This window comes from Megascapheus bottae, chromosome 19 (genome assembly GCF_031878675.1).
Source record: "Megascapheus bottae isolate mThoBot1 chromosome 19, mThoBot2.hap1, whole genome shotgun sequence".
Taxonomy (NCBI): Eukaryota; Metazoa; Chordata; class Mammalia; order Rodentia; family Geomyidae; genus Megascapheus; species Megascapheus bottae.
The window spans coordinates 9,306,808-9,324,769 of NC_143527.1; the positions used below are offsets into that span (position 1 = coordinate 9,306,808).

At 34.8% G+C, this 17,962-nt stretch overlaps 1 protein-coding gene across 10 annotated transcripts in view; it reads right to left on the bottom strand.

The window, feature by feature from the left end:
• Positions 1 to 17,962, bottom strand: part of Relch (RAB11 binding and LisH domain, coiled-coil and HEAT repeat containing) — an 87,719-nt gene that overhangs the window by 51,662 nt on the left and 18,095 nt on the right. For 8 of the 10 annotated variants that reach the window (XR_016538811.1, XM_090353000.1, XM_090353002.1 and 5 more), the window contains 8 exons: positions 12,902 to 12,973; positions 12,738 to 12,793; positions 12,519 to 12,632; positions 8,855 to 9,061; positions 8,667 to 8,758; positions 7,845 to 8,135; positions 5,791 to 5,866; positions 4,084 to 4,179 (listed from right to left, as the gene is read on the bottom strand). Coding sequence is in view for 9 of the 10 variants with exons in the window: in XM_090353000.1 (XP_090209126.1) it covers positions 4,084 to 4,179; positions 5,791 to 5,866; positions 7,845 to 8,135; positions 8,667 to 8,758; positions 8,855 to 9,061; positions 12,519 to 12,632; positions 12,738 to 12,793; positions 12,902 to 12,973 (1,004 nt within the window). In the remaining variant the exon portion in view is untranslated. Of the gene's footprint in view, positions 1 to 4,083; positions 4,180 to 5,790; positions 5,867 to 7,844; positions 8,136 to 8,666; positions 8,759 to 8,854; positions 9,062 to 12,518; positions 12,633 to 12,737; positions 12,794 to 12,901; positions 12,974 to 17,962 lie in introns of those variants that run through there. The other 2 variants (XM_090353003.1, XM_090353007.1) reach the window with 1 other exon arrangement.

Sequence of the window (17,962 nt, forward strand, 5' to 3'; positions counted from 1 at the left end):
CAAAAAAAATTTTATAGCTAACATCAAACTTAGAGACAAAAGTATCTCCACCCCCTACCCAAAGATCAGAAATAAGAAAAGGATATCTGTTTCCTTTTTAATAGTGTACTGGTAGTCCCAATCTTAGTAACTTAAGCAAGAGGGAGAAACAACAATCTAAATTGTAAAATTATCTATTTGTAGGCCACACAATTCAACAAACAAAAAATGAAAGAACCCATAAAATGAAAAACACCAAGAACACAAAAACTACTTGCACTGAAAAACTACTTCAGCAAAAACCAAAACACATATATCTGTTGTGGTTTTTATGCTTGCAATAACTAACCTAAAAAGGAAAGTAAGAAAATACTTTCATTTATTATTCCAACATAAAGAACACCTAAAACTAAATATAATCAAGAAGCAAAAGACTGACTTACTGAAAATTAAAAAATCGCTTAGAAATTGAAGTCCTCAATACACAGAAAGACACCACACAATCAAGTACTGGAAGACAATGTTGGCAAGATGAAATACTCTCAATGTAATGTACACATTCAATGGAACCTCTTTGAAAATTCCAAAGACCTATTTTGAAGAAATGGAAAACTGAGCATTTATTCACATAGGACTCAAGAATCCTTTAATAGCCCAATAACATTGAAAAAGTAAAATAAAATAGAAGGATTCATATTCCTCAATTTAAAAACCCACAATAGTAATTAAATAGTGTGGAAGTGGCATTAGAACAAAATATATACCAATGGAAGGGACTTGAGTTACCAGAAAAACCCAGTCTATAACCAACTAATTTCTTTTTTTTTTCTTTTTTTTTGCCAGTCCTGGGCTTGGGCTCAGGGCCTGAGCACTGTTCTTGGACTTTCTCAAGGCTAGAGCTCTACCACTTGAGCCTCAGCACCACTTCCGGCTTTTTTTTTCTATGTATGTGGTACCGAGGAATCGAACCCGGGTCTTCATGCATGTTAGGCAAGCACTTTAACCACTAGGCCAAACTCCCGGCCCAACCAACTAATTTCTGACAAAAGTCGAATACTCAATCAGAAACATTTTGGTTTGAACAATTAACCTAACTTTATAAAACCAATAGAAAAAAACATAGAAGTAGGAACTCTTAGCTCTGAATTTTATGTTGGATTCTTAGATTTGACATCAAAAGCAACAAAAGAAAAAAAGGGTTAATATTCGCAATATAGAAAAAAGTTCATAGAACTCAAAAACATGAAGACAAACAACAACTAAAAATTGGTCAAAAAATTAAAATTAACTGGGAGCACGTGGCTCATGTCTTGTACACCTAATTACTTAAGAGGCTGAGATCTGAGGATTATTGTTAGAAGCTAGCCCAGGAAGGAAAGTCCATGAGACTCTTATTTCCAATTAACCACAAAAAAGTGGCTCCAGTGCTAGAACACTAACTAGTCTTCAAAAAAGTTCAGGGATAGTGCTGACAACCCGAGTTAAGCCCCAAGACTGTCTGCATATGCACACACACACACACACACACACACACACACACACACACACACACACATCAAACAAACTATGAATATATGTGTTAGTCAAACATTAAACCTAGCTTCTTATGTAATCATCTAGGATATTATGATTTTTAGTTTAAAGAATATTTTGGGGCTGTGGGTGTAACCTAGTGGTAGAGTGCACGAAGCCCTAGGTTTGATTCCTTGGTATCATATACTCAGAAAAAGCCAAAAGTGGTACTGTGGCTGAAGTTACAGAGCACTAACCTTGAGCAAAAGTGCCCCAGGATAGTGCCCAGGCTCTGAGTTCAAGCCCCAGGACTGGAAAAAAAATAGGCAGGGAGTTTGGCCTAGTGGTAGAGTGCTTGTCTAGCATGCACTAAGACCTGGGTTTGATTCCTTGGTACCACATAATAGGAAAAGCCAAAACTGGTGCTGTGACTCAAGTGATAGAGCACTAACATTGAGGAAATCCCAAGGATAGTGCTCAGGCCCTGAGTTTAGACCCTAGGACTGGCATAAATAAATAAATAAATAAATAAATAAATAAATGCATTTATAAAAAAGAATATTTTAATTATATCCATATACCACTAAAGACTTATGCTGACAGAAATATATAAAATATGAAAAATATTAGCCTTTCAAATATTAGCCTTTCAATCACCAGAGGGTTTTTTTTTTTTTTTTTTTTTTTTTTTGCCAGTCCTGGGCTTGGGCTCAGGGCCTGAGCACTGTTCTTGGACTTTCTCAAGGCTAGAGCTCTACCACTTGAGCCTCAGCACCACTTCCGGCTTTGTTTCTACGTATGTGGTACCAAGGAATTGAACCCGGGTCTTCATGCATGCTAGGCAAGCACTTTAACCACTAGGCCAAATTCCCGGCCTCTCACCAGAGTTTTTTAAAGGATGGATTTAAGAAACATTGGTGAAATAGTAAGGAATATTTCTATGTCAATGAATACAATAAAAGTCTTTCCTTTTTGTTGGGGTGGTAATAACACTTGAATTTAGTCTCACAACTGCTAAATACATATTCAGAGGTTTTGCCTTTCACACATAGGGGCATGTTTAAAACTAAACTAAGATATTTCATTATTTATTAATCTCATTTTGAGCGTATAACTTTTTTGTTAAATGACAAATTTTCTGATGAAAAAGAATAATGTACAAGTAAATAGACAGAAAGGTTATTTCTTCGTGAACTTTTAAATATATTTGATACTTCTGAAATATAAAAAATTTGAAACCAGAGGGAAAGTAAACATACCACAAATTAGATATATGTGTGCTTGCATATACATATATATCTATATTTTGAATGTATTTTATTACAAATGATGCAAATTTATAAATACTTCATGCAGTGCAATCAGATTTTATTGGTAGACTCTTATTATGATACTATGGACAACAATTGCATCTCATGAAAATTAGGTTTCTTTAACACTGAGAGTATAGTAAGGAAACAAAAAAGATGCAAACACCAAAGCATTGCATGGATTATGGAACAAGCAGCTCAAACATCATTCTGCCAGGCAGAACTGCAAAACAACTGGAAATTGGACACTGATCCTTCAAGACACAGAAAACTTCCATACTTACTAATAGCTTAGGACTATCTTTTCTTTAAGTCATTACATAAAAATAAAACAACCAGTACGAATAGCGTTTTCAACCTTTTTTTAAAATTAAAAAGTTCTAAAGCTCTACATATACTTTCTCGAGGATCAGTACAAATTTCTTGTGCTTAATAGATATTAAGGATAAGCTTTAAACAGGTGTTGTCAATGCAATAAGTACCTATCATACTGTAGGTCCCATGAATTATTAATAAAACTAATGACATACTTTAAAACGTTCTCAGTCTATTTTTATAAAATATGGTGAACTGGAAATTTATATTATAAATTATAAAATTCAAATAAAGTTTTGAAAAAAGATTATAGTTAAATTTTCATTCTTTTACTGGTTAGCCATAACTATTTGATCACAACGAATAAATGTAACTACAAAGGCAACTTCCCAGAGTGTTTATGGTTTATAACATATGCTTTGCTAACTAAAACATTTGTTAATAAATTAACTATAAGAAAAATTTTATATCTAAAACTTAAGAAGACCATTCTATCATTGTAAGTGTAATTTACTGCCAAACATGATAAATCTAAGTTACGCTAAGTAGTTATAAATATAATTGGAAAAAGTTATATAAGTCTTAGTTTTTAGTAATAGTCTTCACTTCTGCAGACTAATCAAGCAGATCATAACAAGACCAGAGATAAATGAGTCCAACCAGTAACATAAAACAGTGTACATGGCACATAAATGGACCTACAGTAATAGTTAGTGTTGCAGAAGCTAATAATGCTTTAAGCCAAGTTGGAAAAACATGAATACCATGCAGTTTTACTGAACTCACCTGACAGAGGTGTAAAACCATTCTCTAGGAGCAGAGATGCATGCACAAAAGTAAGAATATGATTGCAAGTAACAGACTTGAACAAAATAAAAATAGAAAACACTAAACTTCAAAAGGACGACAAAAAAAAAAAGACAACAGGATGAGATTCTTCAGAGGAAAACACTCATCTGTATCTTACCTCTCTCTTCGCCAACAGCACATTAGGAACAATGTGGGGCAGGCAGCGCCCCAGCATTAACATGACACTTTTTTCACTGTCTGCAATCCGAGACACCTGGAGGACCAAAGAATCAGTAAATGATTAAATGGAAGACTTCTATGCAGGGTGGAATGGTAAAGTGGACATTTATATTTGGGATTCTGTCAGTTTTGCTCTAAGCTCACACTCCTATAGTTTAATGTATGAAGAATATAACAACAAGAATAGTGTCCCTAAATGGCATCAAACTTTTCAGTAGGCCAGAAATGAGTTAAGATAGACTATAGTAAAAGGGACAAAGGGAATATTATTCATTGTTTTATGGTGCCAGGAATCATGCTCAGAGCCCCATACGGACTAGCAAGTGTTAGCCCATAGGCTATACCCCAACCCTTGAATGACTTTTTATGTTTCTAACAGCATAGTAGGATAACTAGTAAGGATAAAAATTGAGTAGTTCAATGTGGGGGTGTGGCTAAAGGGGTAGAGCCATAGCCTTGAGCTGAAGAGCTCAGACACAGCACCCAGACGCAGAGCTCAAGCCCTAAGACCAACCCCCCCCCCAAAATTGAGTATTTCAAACCAAATAGTAGATAGAATTTTGAATGTTTCAAAAAAAGAAACAATATTCAAAGTAACAGATAAGTCAATGAACTATGATAAAATCATAGTACTTTGTTTTAATGTATAAAATGTCACAATGAACCCCATATACATATACAGTAACTATGTATCAGCAAAAAAGTAAAGATAAAGTTCCAGAACTTTATCTGGGAACTTGTAGGAATACCACAGGTTTGGGCAACCTCATTTTTATTTTTTTTAAGTAATGTCCCTACAAAAATCTGACCATAAAGAAATCACATACAAAAGATGGCTCAAGGGAAACTTGATTTTATAATGCAGACTCCTAGACTGCAACCTAACTCATCAAGAGATTTGAAAGACCCATTAACATTAGGGGACAGGAAGCCTACGAAAGGTCAAGGAGATTCAAACAAAAAGTAATTAGAAAGAGGAAGGACTACAAAAATAGAAGGAAAAAAAACTAAAGAGTTAATAAAGTCAATCAAATCACTTTTAAGGAAAATTATGGAATTATCTAAAATAGCTGAATATAAATTGGTTTTCCGAATTATAACTAAAAGGTGTCATCATCAGACATACCATATGTAAGAGATTAGAAGCTGGGGCGCTGGTGGCTCACATCTGTAATCATAACTGTGATCTGGGGATCACGGTTCAGAGGCAGTCTGGGCAAGGAAGTCTGTGAGACTCTTATCGCCAATTAACCACCAGAAAACCAGAAATGAGGCACAGCTCAAGTGGCAGAATGCTAACCTTGAGCACAAAAACTTTAAGACAGTGCCCAAAATTGATGAAAAAACTGATTAGGAAAGGATACTTTAATATTAATAAATATAATAAAAAACCAGAATCATCAACTACTTATTAAAATAAGTTTAAAGTTTTAAGTTATATTTTTTAAATTTCTTATTGTTATTATAATGGTGGTGTACAGATGGATTACAGTTAGGTTCTTTTTTTTAGCATTACTTAAAATTTTATACATATATATACATATATACCTTAAATAGATTTTTTAGTAGACTTCCATATAAGACACTAAGAAGAAAAGTAATAGATACATTTATGGAAGTTGAAAGAATATCTGATATCAGTTACCTCTGATCCTAAGCGACTATCTGCTGACATTCGACAAAAAGAGAGTAATGCTTGGTGGAAAGCAGGAGACAATTTCCTAAAAGAAAAGATGAGATGAAGTGAAATAGCATCAAAGAATCACCACTGACTGACTGTATTAATCCTAAGAACTCAACTAGATTTCTTAGCACCAATGACTTAAAAGAACACTTCACTAGAGAATTACATATAAGAAAGAACATCAATTGGTATTATGTAGAATAAACAACCCTTTAAATGCTAGCGAATCAAACCTAAAGTGGTGTAGGGGTCGTAAAACCTCTGACTTGGTCTGCTAGCAAGTCTTATGATCTGAGAAACGTGAACAAAGTAAGTAGATGCAGTGGCTCACACCTGTAATCCTAGCTACTCGGGAGGAGATCTGATGATCGTGGTTCAAAGCCAGCCCAGGCACTACAGTCCATGAGACTCTTATCTCCAATTAACCACCAGAAAAACCGGAAGTGATGCTGTGGCTCAAGGGTACCCCTTGGTAGTCTTGAGCTGAAGAGCTCAGGAAAACTGCCTGGGCCCAGAATTCAGGCACCACAACTGACCAAAAAAAAAAAAAAAAAAAAGAAGCTAGCAAAAGGCAGATACAAGGCTGACATAGGAGGATAGGAGGTCATCAGGATGAACTGAAGTTACATTGATAAATATACTATGATAAGCTCTAATGTTAGAAACCCACATAAAAGAAAAAATATTTGAAGACAAATGAAGAGGAGATGAATTCAACATTCTTGATGAAATTAAAAAAAAACACATACACAGAACTGGAGAGGACAAGAAAAGTATTAACTTGCTGGTGGGGTGGCTCATGCCCTTAATCCTAGCTACTCAGAAGGCTGACATCTGAGGATCAAGGTTCAAAGGCAGCTAGGGCATAGTAGGACCTGAGACTCTTATCTCCAATTAACCTATAGAAAACAGAAAGTGGAGCTTGGCTCAAGGGTAGGGCTGTAGTCTGGAGCTAAAGAGCTCAGAGTCAACGCCCAGGCCCAGGGGTAGGGTGGTATCCTTGAGCTGAAGAGCTCAGGGACAGCACTCTGGCTGAGATCAAGTCCCATGACCTACAATAAATAAATAAATAAATAAATAAATAAATAAACAAACAAATAAATAAATAAATGTATGTTATGTTTGTTTTTCTCATGATAAGCAGGGACAACATATATAAGCTCTGAGTTCAAGCACTGGAACACAAACCCAATAAAAATTAAGAGACTATTGATGATACAATATTAGTGATAAAAACAGATTTAAGCAAAAGGTCTAGCAGTAAAAATGATTTCCATCTTTGTTATGGGCAACTTTACAGCACTAAAATTTCTGAGTTTGATAATAAGTAAATTAAAACGAAGTTACAAAGCAATGAGTATCCAGCAAAGTAAAAGGATCATCGCTGAGGCTGGGCCTGGCATAGAGAGCCTATCTTGAAAATAACCACTGTAAAAAGGGATTGACCGAGTGACTTAAATGACAGGGCTCAGTGACTAAGAAGCATAAGGCACTGTGTTCAAACTCCAGTTCCACAGTAAACAAATAAGGAAAAACAAAGAAGTGGTAACAGTACGTAGTATTATATATATTATTTATCAGTTTAAGTACTCGGCTAACTAACACATAAACCCATAATCTAGATGATTTATAGCCTTTTCTTCCAATATATTTAGTAATTACTCAATTTTTTTTTCTTTTTCATGTGGGTCATGGGGCTTGAACTCTGGCTTGGGTAGTCTTTGAACTATTCAGCTCTAGGCTACCGCCCTACCCTTTTGTGCCCGGGCTGGCTCTGAACCCTGATCCTCAGATCTCAGCCTCCTGAGTAGCTAGGATTACAGATGTGAGCCACTGCGCCCAGATAGTAGTTCCTCAATTTTTTTGTGAAATATTCTTTTGTTATGTGTTGAGTTCCTATCAGATAAAAATTTATGTATGTAATCTACAAAAGCTGTTCAAGAACTGAAGCTTTTCTATTTGAAAATGGACTTGAACAAGTGAATAATGTATTTCAAAATATGGGAAACACTAACCTATTGGGTTTATCAAAATGAACTGTGGTTTTACTTGATGGAGAAGAAGATGGAATTCCTTCTCTTTCTCTCCTGGGAAAAGAATCTGAGGAATTTTCTTTAGGAATAGTAGAATCAACTTCATCAGACACTGACAGATGGACTTTCTGGCTTTTACCCTGGTCAGAACTATTTACAACTGTACTCGGTCCACTGTCTGTTGAGTCTTTTGGACAAGGCTGATCCAAGGGTGGTTGAACATCACAAACCGCTGGTATGGCAAAACGTTCATTTTTGAGAAAGTCCATTTCACTGCAAAATAGAAGGGAATTTTGAAAACTTTGACAATAGAATTAGTGTCATAGAGAGCATCACATATTAATAGCAAACTATTTGACAGATAATACCTTTTCTGCACAATACTCACTGATGCTTCATATACATAAAAGGATATACATAAACAACAATTAAGCATTAAAATAGCCATATAACCTATTTTTGATCAGTACTTACCTTTCTTCATGTTCAAAACAGGAATAATATCACTAATTGAACAGATTATAAGAATTAAATAAATGGGAAATGTGTATACAAATAGAAAGTAGTTATTTTATCCTAAATGACACAATTCAGGGAAAATCAAAATACCTTACATTTCTTAGTCTTAAGAACTAATGGACCATAAAATCACTTCCTTAAAAAAAATTAGTTTTAAGTACAGAAAGCAGTTATAAAAAGTTTTGTACTAGAATTGATACAATGTGAAAAATCATGCTTTGCAATTCAAATGTTTCCATACATCTACATAACTTGCGAAGATTTTAGAAATGACCAAGGACTAACCTTTCAAGTCTCCTGATTTGCTCCATCAATGACCATTTCTCACTATTTAATACGCTAATTTTGTCTTCTAATGTCTGTACTAGCAAGGAGTTCTAAAATCAAAGTAGGAAAAAAACAAATTTAAGATCTCATAGTATGTTTCTGCATGAGTATGTTTTGTGGACGATGAGTTCATTGGTGTTTCTCACCTCTTCAGGCTGAGAGGTGTTTAGGGTTGGGGGAAGAAGGCCACCTAAAACTGGTGTAAGAGCCTCCAGTTCATCTTCCTCTACTCCACTGGCCACATCAACAAGATCTTTTCCAGCCACTTGATGATTCCCAAAATCTCGGTAAAGTTGCAGTAAGTCTGGAGGTTTTGGAATATTTAATCCTACATCATCCCATAATTCAAAATCCTAAAAGATAAAAAATAAAAACTTTAAAAAACTTTGTCTTGTATTTTAAGCTATATTTTTATTATTAACATAAAATGTTATATTCTGCTCCAGAAAATATATCAAAACCACAATTTTGTTGTAATGTCAAATTATATAATTCTAAGTATATATAATATTTAAATTTATACTAGATCTTTTACTAATATTATTCTTATAATTTTTTTATGTTTTAGGTAAATAGGTTTTATTGGCGTAGATGATGTTAATGTGTTCTATATACGACTTTTTTAATTGAATTTTAATAAAAATAGAAAAATTTTGGGGCTAGGAGGCAGCACCCCTGGTAGAGTGTTTACCTGTGTACACAAGGCCCTAGATGAACTGTCCCAGCACTGGAGGTAAGTAAAGAAGAAATTAAAATTCTTAACTTTATAACCTGGGTTAATTTCAAAGCTAAAAACATGAAGTCATAAAATATACCAAGACTGCCAGGCTGTTGGCTCATGCCTGTAATCCTAGTTACTCAGAAAGCTGAGATTTGAGGATTATGGTTCAAAGCCAGTCAGCATTATGGTTTAAATCAAGCTGGGCATGAAAATCAATGCGACTCTTAACCGGAAAAACTGGGAGTGGCCCTGTGGCTAAAAGTTGGAGAACACAGTGCCCAGGCCCAGAATTCAAGCCCCATGACAAAAAAAAAAAAGTTTCAAACTTAAAAATATCTTAGTTAATACATTTTACCTATTATTTATAGGTTATAAGTAAACTTACTGGTAGTATTTTGTCCTCTGTTGTACCAATCTACATGTAATTTGTGTGGTCTCCTGGGGTGAATAATCTGTTTAATCAGCTTGTCTTACTGCTGTTAATGTTTCCAATCTAATTTCCATCAGTCAAAATGCTTTTGGCAAGTTCAGAATCCAAATAGTGGCTTTTCTACTTTTAAAGCAGTCTCTTTAACTCAATCTAAGATAAATTCATTGAAACTACAAAAAGGCAAAATATTTTAAGTATTATGTGGACAAAGCTTTTTTTTTTTTTGGTCAGTCATGGGGGATTGAACTCTGGGCCTGGGCATTATCCCTGAGCTCTTCAGCTCAAGGCTACTGCTCTACCCCTTGAACCACAGCGCCATTCCTGGTGATTAATTGGAGATAAGACTCTCAACAGACTAAATTTTAGTGCCTGGGCTGGCTTTGAACCTCAATTCTCAGATGTCAGCCTCATGAGTAGCTAGGATTACAGACGCAAAGATTTTTATAACAGTCTTTTGAAGTTCCTGAGTAATCAACAACACAGAATCACTTACTTAAACTTAAAAAATAATTGATAAAACTGGGTTAAAAATCTATCATCTTAATGTGTCCTACCTATTTTTCTCTTTCTGCAATCTTTTGGATTTTCATATATTTAAAATTTTCCCTATTCATTACTTAATTGGCCACTTTTAAAAAATAATTAATATAAGCTATCATGTTGGTACAGCATAGTATTTTTAGGTAAATATAAATGTCTTTTTTGAAGAACATGTTTGACACATGAACAAGAGGAGATTTTATACTTTAGAGGGGGGAACCAGAGGAGGTGGGAAAGGGACCAGAGGGCAGGATAGAACAGAATATGATCAAAATATGGTTATAGGTATATACAAAAGGGAACACAATGAAACCTATTTAAAAACATTGTAAGAAAGATTTTTTTTTTAAAGAAATGGGTACCACATATCTAAAATCCAATCACTAGGGCAGTGAAGGCAGAAGGATTACAAGTGTGAGACCAGCATGAGGTACCCGGCTAGTTCAAGGCTAGCACAGGCAACAAAGCAAGATTTTTTCAAATTTAACAAAGGTGGGGGGGGAGGTAGAGCAGGGGGGAGCCTAGGGGACAACAAAGAATAATGGAAGAAGCAAACATAATCAATATATATTATATAAATGGTATACATATAGTAATAAAACCTTTTGTACGTTGTATAATTAATATACTCTAATAAAACATATTTTTTTTGCCAGTCCTGGGGCTTGAACTCAGGACCTGAGTACTCTCTTTGGGCTTTCCTCAAGGCCAGCACTCCATCACTGAGCCACAGCACCACTTCCAGCTTTTTTCAGTGTATGCGGTACCAAGGAATCGAACTCGAGCATAGTGCTTGCTAGGCAAGCACTCTACCACTAGGCCAAACTTCCAGCCCCTAAAACAGTATTTTTTTAAAAGAACAAATTAGAAATAAAGTGATGGGTCTCTTGGACCTAGGGGTGTAGTTTAGTAATAAAGCACCTGCCTAGTACATACACATCATGAGCTCAATCTCTAAGACTACATTAAAAAATAATAAAAACAGTGACTTTTTGATTTTCATACAAAATACATACTCTGACATTCATGTTACAAAAGTATAAGATTGAGGGCCGGGAGTTTGGCCTAGTGGTAGAGAGATTGCCTAGCATGCACAAAGACCCGGGTTCGATTCCTCAGTACCACATACATAGAAAAAAGCCAGAAGTGGTGCTGAGGATCAAGTGGTAGAGTGCTAGCCTTGAGAAAGTCCAAGGACAGTGCTCAGGCCCTGAGTTCAAGCCCAGGACTGGAAAGAAAAAAGTATAAGATTGAAATAGAACCATTACTGGTGATTTACCAAAACTTTCTAGAATTGAGAGATGGTATTTCTCTGTTTATAAGATTTTTAACAGAATAATAATCTTTTACATAATATTAAATAATACTTTTACTTACTACTTACCTCTTCAGAATGATAGCTTATATTGTTTTCATTCAAAATATTTTCCAATTATTGTGTCACTGTACAATGTTCATCTGCTTATGGTGGTAGTGAGGTTTGAACTCAGAGCTCTAAACTTGTTAGGCAGGAGCTCTACTATATAAGCTCTATCTCCAGGCCCTTTCTACCCTGGTTATTTCTGAGACAGAGTATTGCTTTTTATCTAGGCTGGTCTGGAATGTGATCCTCTATTTATGATTCCTGCCTTATCTGCCTATTGGTTGAGATGGGGGGGGGGCTTATGAAATTTTTGCGAATACTGAATATTGTAAATATTGATCCTGTCAACCTCTGTTTTCTCAGTAGCTGTGACTTTAGGCATGAAAATACTAGTACCCGAACACTGTAAATATTTTACAGTTAAAAAAATGTGTACTTGCCGGTCAGTTCACCACCTACTTCCCCAACAAATTCATCTTTTTATATGAAAAAAGAAATGTGTACTTTATGAAAACATGTAAATACTTTTAAACCAGGAAGTTGTAAAAGTTACCTGGAAAGAATAAAAAGTCTTTATACATAGAAAACTTAAAAATCAGCAAAAGTCTATACGCCATCGGAATATACTAAATAAGCTGGGAGTGTTTTGGTAACAAGACATATAATTTTACTACAAGTATAAGAAAAACAATGAAACTAAATAATAAATTATAAATCAGAAAGGAAATCAATCATTTTTTTAAAAGTGATTTTTACCTGGTCATCGTTTTCATCTGAAAACGTTATTGATGTAAGCTTGTAATTATTCTTTAATAAAAATTCATTGACTAGGAAGTTTAGAGCTCTCTTTTCAAGAGGTTTGATTGGCTCCTGAAAGCAAAATAAAAGATAGATGAAAAAGCTATAAATATCTGCATTCAATATTTGTGCTATGGATCTATATGGAAAATACTTTTAGATCTATCACTGACCCACCTGAATTTCAGGACTTGATTTGTAATTTTTTCGTTCCTGTAAAGGAACTTCATGTTCTGGTAAAAGAAAATATAATGTTTTATTATTTTACATTTAAAAATATCCCAGCTACTTCTACATTAGTCAAAGTAAAAAAAGTCTCAAAAAAGTTTTGTGTATACCACCTGCAGCCTTTGTCAGGTTGGCTCGGAGGGCCTGAATGGTCTCCTTGGCTTTCCGTAGTTCAAACTCCAGGACTGGACAGGGATTTGGAATAAACACACACAGGCATCCAACCAAGAAAAGGGAAACAAAAATAAAAAATAAAATAAAAAGCAAAGATGGGTATGAAAAAAAAATACAATTTGTATTGAAAACAGAAAGCATGCAATCTTTATGAAACTTGTGAACGCATGCAGCAGAGTTGATTTGCAAGCAAACTGGTGAATGTTTTCCATAGTTTTAGCGGAATTAAGGGACTAATGTTCTAGCTGTCTGACAAGGAATAGCTCTACTTAAAAATAAAATGTACAGCATATTTTCATTTAGGTAACAATAAAAATCTTATAATCACCAAGATTGTTTTATTCAATCTCGGTTAAAACAAAACTGTAATGAAATGTTTGTTTGCTTGTTTTTGTTTTTTTTAATCAGTCCTGGGGCTTGAACTCAGGGCCTGGGCACTGTCCTTGAACTTTCTCAAGGCTAGCACACTACCATTTAAGCCACAGTACTACTTCTGACTTTTTCTGTGTATATACTACCAAGGAACTGAACACAGGGCTTTGTATAAGCTAGGCAAGCACTCTACCACTAGCCACACTTGTGGCCCCTAATAAAATATTTTAAGGCAAGATCATTTTAGAGAAAAAGGTAAAAATTAGATAAAATCTATCCCTAAATAAACAACATTAGGATTTTTCCAAAAAGTTTAAAAAATGCATTGTCTAGAACAATATTCTAATATCAATATATAATAACATAAGTGATTCTTTTTGTTAAGATGCTAAAGCAATATAGACTAATATTTTACAAACAATAAGATGCCTATACATTTTCCTACAAACAAGCATTTAGCTATGTTAAACACTTCAAAAATTCTAAGCATTTTAGCTGGGCTCCAGTGGCTTATGCCTGCAATCCTAGCTACTTAGGAGGCTGAGATATGAGGATCAAGGTTGAAAGCTAGCCTGGGCTGGAAAAGTCCTGAGTCTCTTATCTCCAATTAGTCACCAAAAGAACTAGAAGTAGAGCTGTGGCTCAAGTGGTAGAGCAAAAAGCTCAAGTACAGCACCCAGGTCCTCTAGGATTGGCACAAAAATAAAAATAAGGGTTTTATTTTTACTTAAATCAAAAGAAATAGTATCTCTTTTAATTTCTACTTAATTCCTAAAGCAAGTGATGATGTTCACTTAAATTCTTTCTAAAATGATTATGCACACTTATCTAAGGATACCAAGTAAAATTCCAAAGGTTATGTTAGAAGGATTAATGAAACTAAAAGATTTCAATTATTATAATATGATTATATAATAAAAATGAACATAGGAAAAAAAAACCTCTTACTATGCTCTTCAAAATGTTTTGTAATGACTAAGATTTTACTACATATGTTTGGGTTTTAATTTCATTAATATCAGGCTACAAAAGGATGTTTAGACTTGAAGGAAAAATATTTAAATAAAGCTCTGGTAAAATGAAGTGAACGTTGTCACAAATCAATATTAAAAAAGACAGTAGTTATACAGTTATTAAGCTTACAGAATTTAAGTTTCATTTTAAAGATGTAATTTTTTTCTTGCTTGACTAGTAAACAGAAAAAAAGATTACATGAGATGTGATCAGAGATGACAAACCTATAAAATATATGGAAAAATCAGAATTCACTCAGTTTGCGTCTGTTTGCTAAAAACTTGAGATGTAGTTACATCTAGTATAAGATGGGCGATTATTTTGATGCACAGAATTTAACTGCAGCAAAGATGGAAGCACAACAAAAAATTATATGACACTATGTTATTATATGCCTTTTGGTAGTCAGCAATGCTGATCTGCAAACATTTCTGTGCAACAAAGATAAGACATTTCCCTTAAATCTTACGTTTCTGGAAACTTAGTCTAAAACTATTTCTGAATTTAGGTAACTGATTGCTTTAAAAATATCTAACAGTACTGTATCTTAATTAAAAGCATACATATTATGCTTTCAGTATCACCAAAAATTTACTTAGATGCATTACAGAACAATTGCAGATCAGAAATGCCCTATACCAGAATGACAGAAATGTGAAAAAAAACAGAAAACAAAAACAAGGGGAAAATTTGGTTAAAACACAAATTGGGAAAAACTCAAATTAGTGAAAAGTTTGTGACCAAGAGCAAAACACTGATGATTAAGGCACAGAAAGCCAGAAAAACCCATGTCAGACGGCAAGAATGTTATATTTTTATACACATCTCCAAATATATAGCCAAATGTCATCAGGAGTTACCAATGTTTTGAAAAGACAGTTTAATCAAAATGAATTCACTCTGCTGCATGTTTCTTACAATACATTATACATTGTAGTTCTTAAAAGACAAGTGTATATTTGAGGCTATGACATATCTCTACAAAGGCACAGTATAACCAAGTAATTGCAGTCATGTGAAAATTTAATAAGAAAGGCTCTCTATAGCAGTGCTAGTGTTTATACATATATAAATCTGTCTTTATTCAAAGAATGAATTAGCTCAAATTTTCAAGTATTTTTAAATATTAGAATTCTTACTAAAATATTTGAGGATGCATGTTTATTAAACAACAACACTGCAGAAACTAACAACCAACCTGCTCACTCTAGCTGGCCAACCTAGATGAATGTAATCCTACTGGAATTAAAGTAATAGTTGCAAACATGTGGGCACATGTTAATAATGTACGTTACAAAAAATGATTAAGGTAGTATAAGCAAGTCTAAATTAGTTGAAATAATTATTTTTCAGCCTATGTTGGATGACACTGGTAGAATACCAAGGGTTTTAGTACTTAAAGGCTAAGATTTTTGTTGGTGTGCTAGTGCATGCCTATGTAATCCCAGTACTCAAGAGACTGGAGCAGGGTTTCCAATTCCAGAACAGGTTACATGGAGAGTTCTTGTCACAAACACCAATAATTTACCTATATGTATCTCTATTCCTATACAAAAATGAAGGTCCTGCTTTTATGACTTAGGAGATAAACTATGAAATATCAAATCAGAAATAATTTTTGGTGGTCCAAACTCAATTTAGCACTAAGATTATCTTTAATTACTTGATAAAAAAAAGTTCCGTCTGACATGAAGCACAAAAATATTATTTGGAAGATACTTCCTATAACATTTTCAAGTAGTTTTTCATTCTCATTCAAGAGTTTGGATTTTTTTTCCCAGTCCTGGGGCTTAAATTCAGGGCCTGAGCACTGTCCTTGGACTTTCTCAAGGCTAGAGCTCTACCACTTGAGCCACACAGCACCCCTTCCAGCTTTTTTTTATTTTTTATTTTTATTTTTTTTGCCAGTCCTGGGCTTGAGCTCAGGGCCTGAGCACTGTCCTTGGACTTTCTCAAGGCTAGAGCTCTACCACTTGAGCCTCAGCACCACTTCCGGCTTTTTTCTATGTATGTGGTACCGAGGAATCGAACCCGGGTCTTTGTGCATGCTAGGCAAACACTTTAACCACTAGGCCAAACTCCCGGCCCCTCCAGCTTTTTTTTAATGTATGTGGTACCAAGGAATCAAACTCGGTCTTTGTGCACTGTAGGGAAGCACTACTAGGTCAAACTTCCAGCCCCACAATTGTCCTTTCTTTGTGGGTCATGGAGCTTGAACTAGGACTCAGTGCTGTCCAGGTGCTCTTCAGCTCAAGACAAACGCCCTACCCTTGAGCCAAACCCCACTTCCCCTTTTTCTAGAAGTTAATTGGAGATAAGAGTCTCAGGTCCTTTTGTGCCCACATGACTTTGAATCAGATCTCAGCCTCCAGAGTAGCTGGGATTACAGGTGTGAGCCACTGTGCCTGGCTCACAATTGTCTTTTTTAGCTGAGAATTTCCTAAAACATTTTTTTTTGTACTATAAGGTGATTTGAAGAAACAATTTTATACTTTCAATACTTATTTTAACTAACTCTCCTAAGAATAGTTTTAGAACAAGGAAAAATTCTTTGGGAAAATTTTCTTAAGAATCTAAGTTAGAATAAAAATTTGTTTCTAATACTCGACAAAAATATAATACTTTACTTCCCACCTGGATTTACAAGGATTCTCTTTTGGACTTAACAAACACCTAGTACTGTGAGGCTGACTTAGGGAACGATAAATGCACCATCAAGATGCAATCCCATAACAAGTAGACCACCTCCTCTTCATTCATTTTTACGATGTACTGGGACAGGGGCACATCCTCTATCCTCATAGCCTTTAAAGAAAAATTTCTTAACCAGTGGCTCACCTCTATAATCCTAGATACACAGGAGGCTGAGATCTAAGGATTATAGTTCAAAGCCAGCCTGGGCAGGAAAACTCTGTAAGACTCTTATCTGTGGCTCAAGTGAAAAAGCGCTTGCCCTGAGCAAAGTTCTGGGACAGTGCTCAGGCCCCAAGTTTCCTGCTGAGGTTCCTCTGTCTCTTTGTGTTTCTCAGGGTATCTTTGGCCCTTTTCTCAGCCTACTTAACTATCTAAACGATAGTCACTCCTCTGCTTTTAAATATCCCAAGTCCTTTGAAGACTCAAGTTTTTAAATCCTCTTTTCCAAGACACAGATTGGCCAGATTATTTCCTAGACATATACACATGTTTCTTAAATCCTGAATTTGATCTTATCTGAGTGAGTTTCATCATCTTCCTCTCTATTCTTTCCCTTGCAGGCTCTGTTCACTAAAAGGATTACTACATACTCAGTATACAAGCCAAGGAAACCTTAAGACTATTTCTTTCTAACTCTCCTCTTCCCATTAAATGTTTAAACCCTATTGAATCTAAAGCCTTTAATAGCCTCAAGCAACTATCTTAACAGTCTCTATACTTATTCATACTTTAGACCTATATGCTATCATAAATTACTAAGTATATAATAATCTTACAGAAAAAAAACATGACTTTTAAACTTATCTAACCATAAAATTCTTATTTCCCCCATTTTCATTGGTGGAAATGTTTCAAGTAACATTGGTACAAACTACACTTTAAGAAATGTTAAAGATAAAGCCACAAAAACTTGATGAACA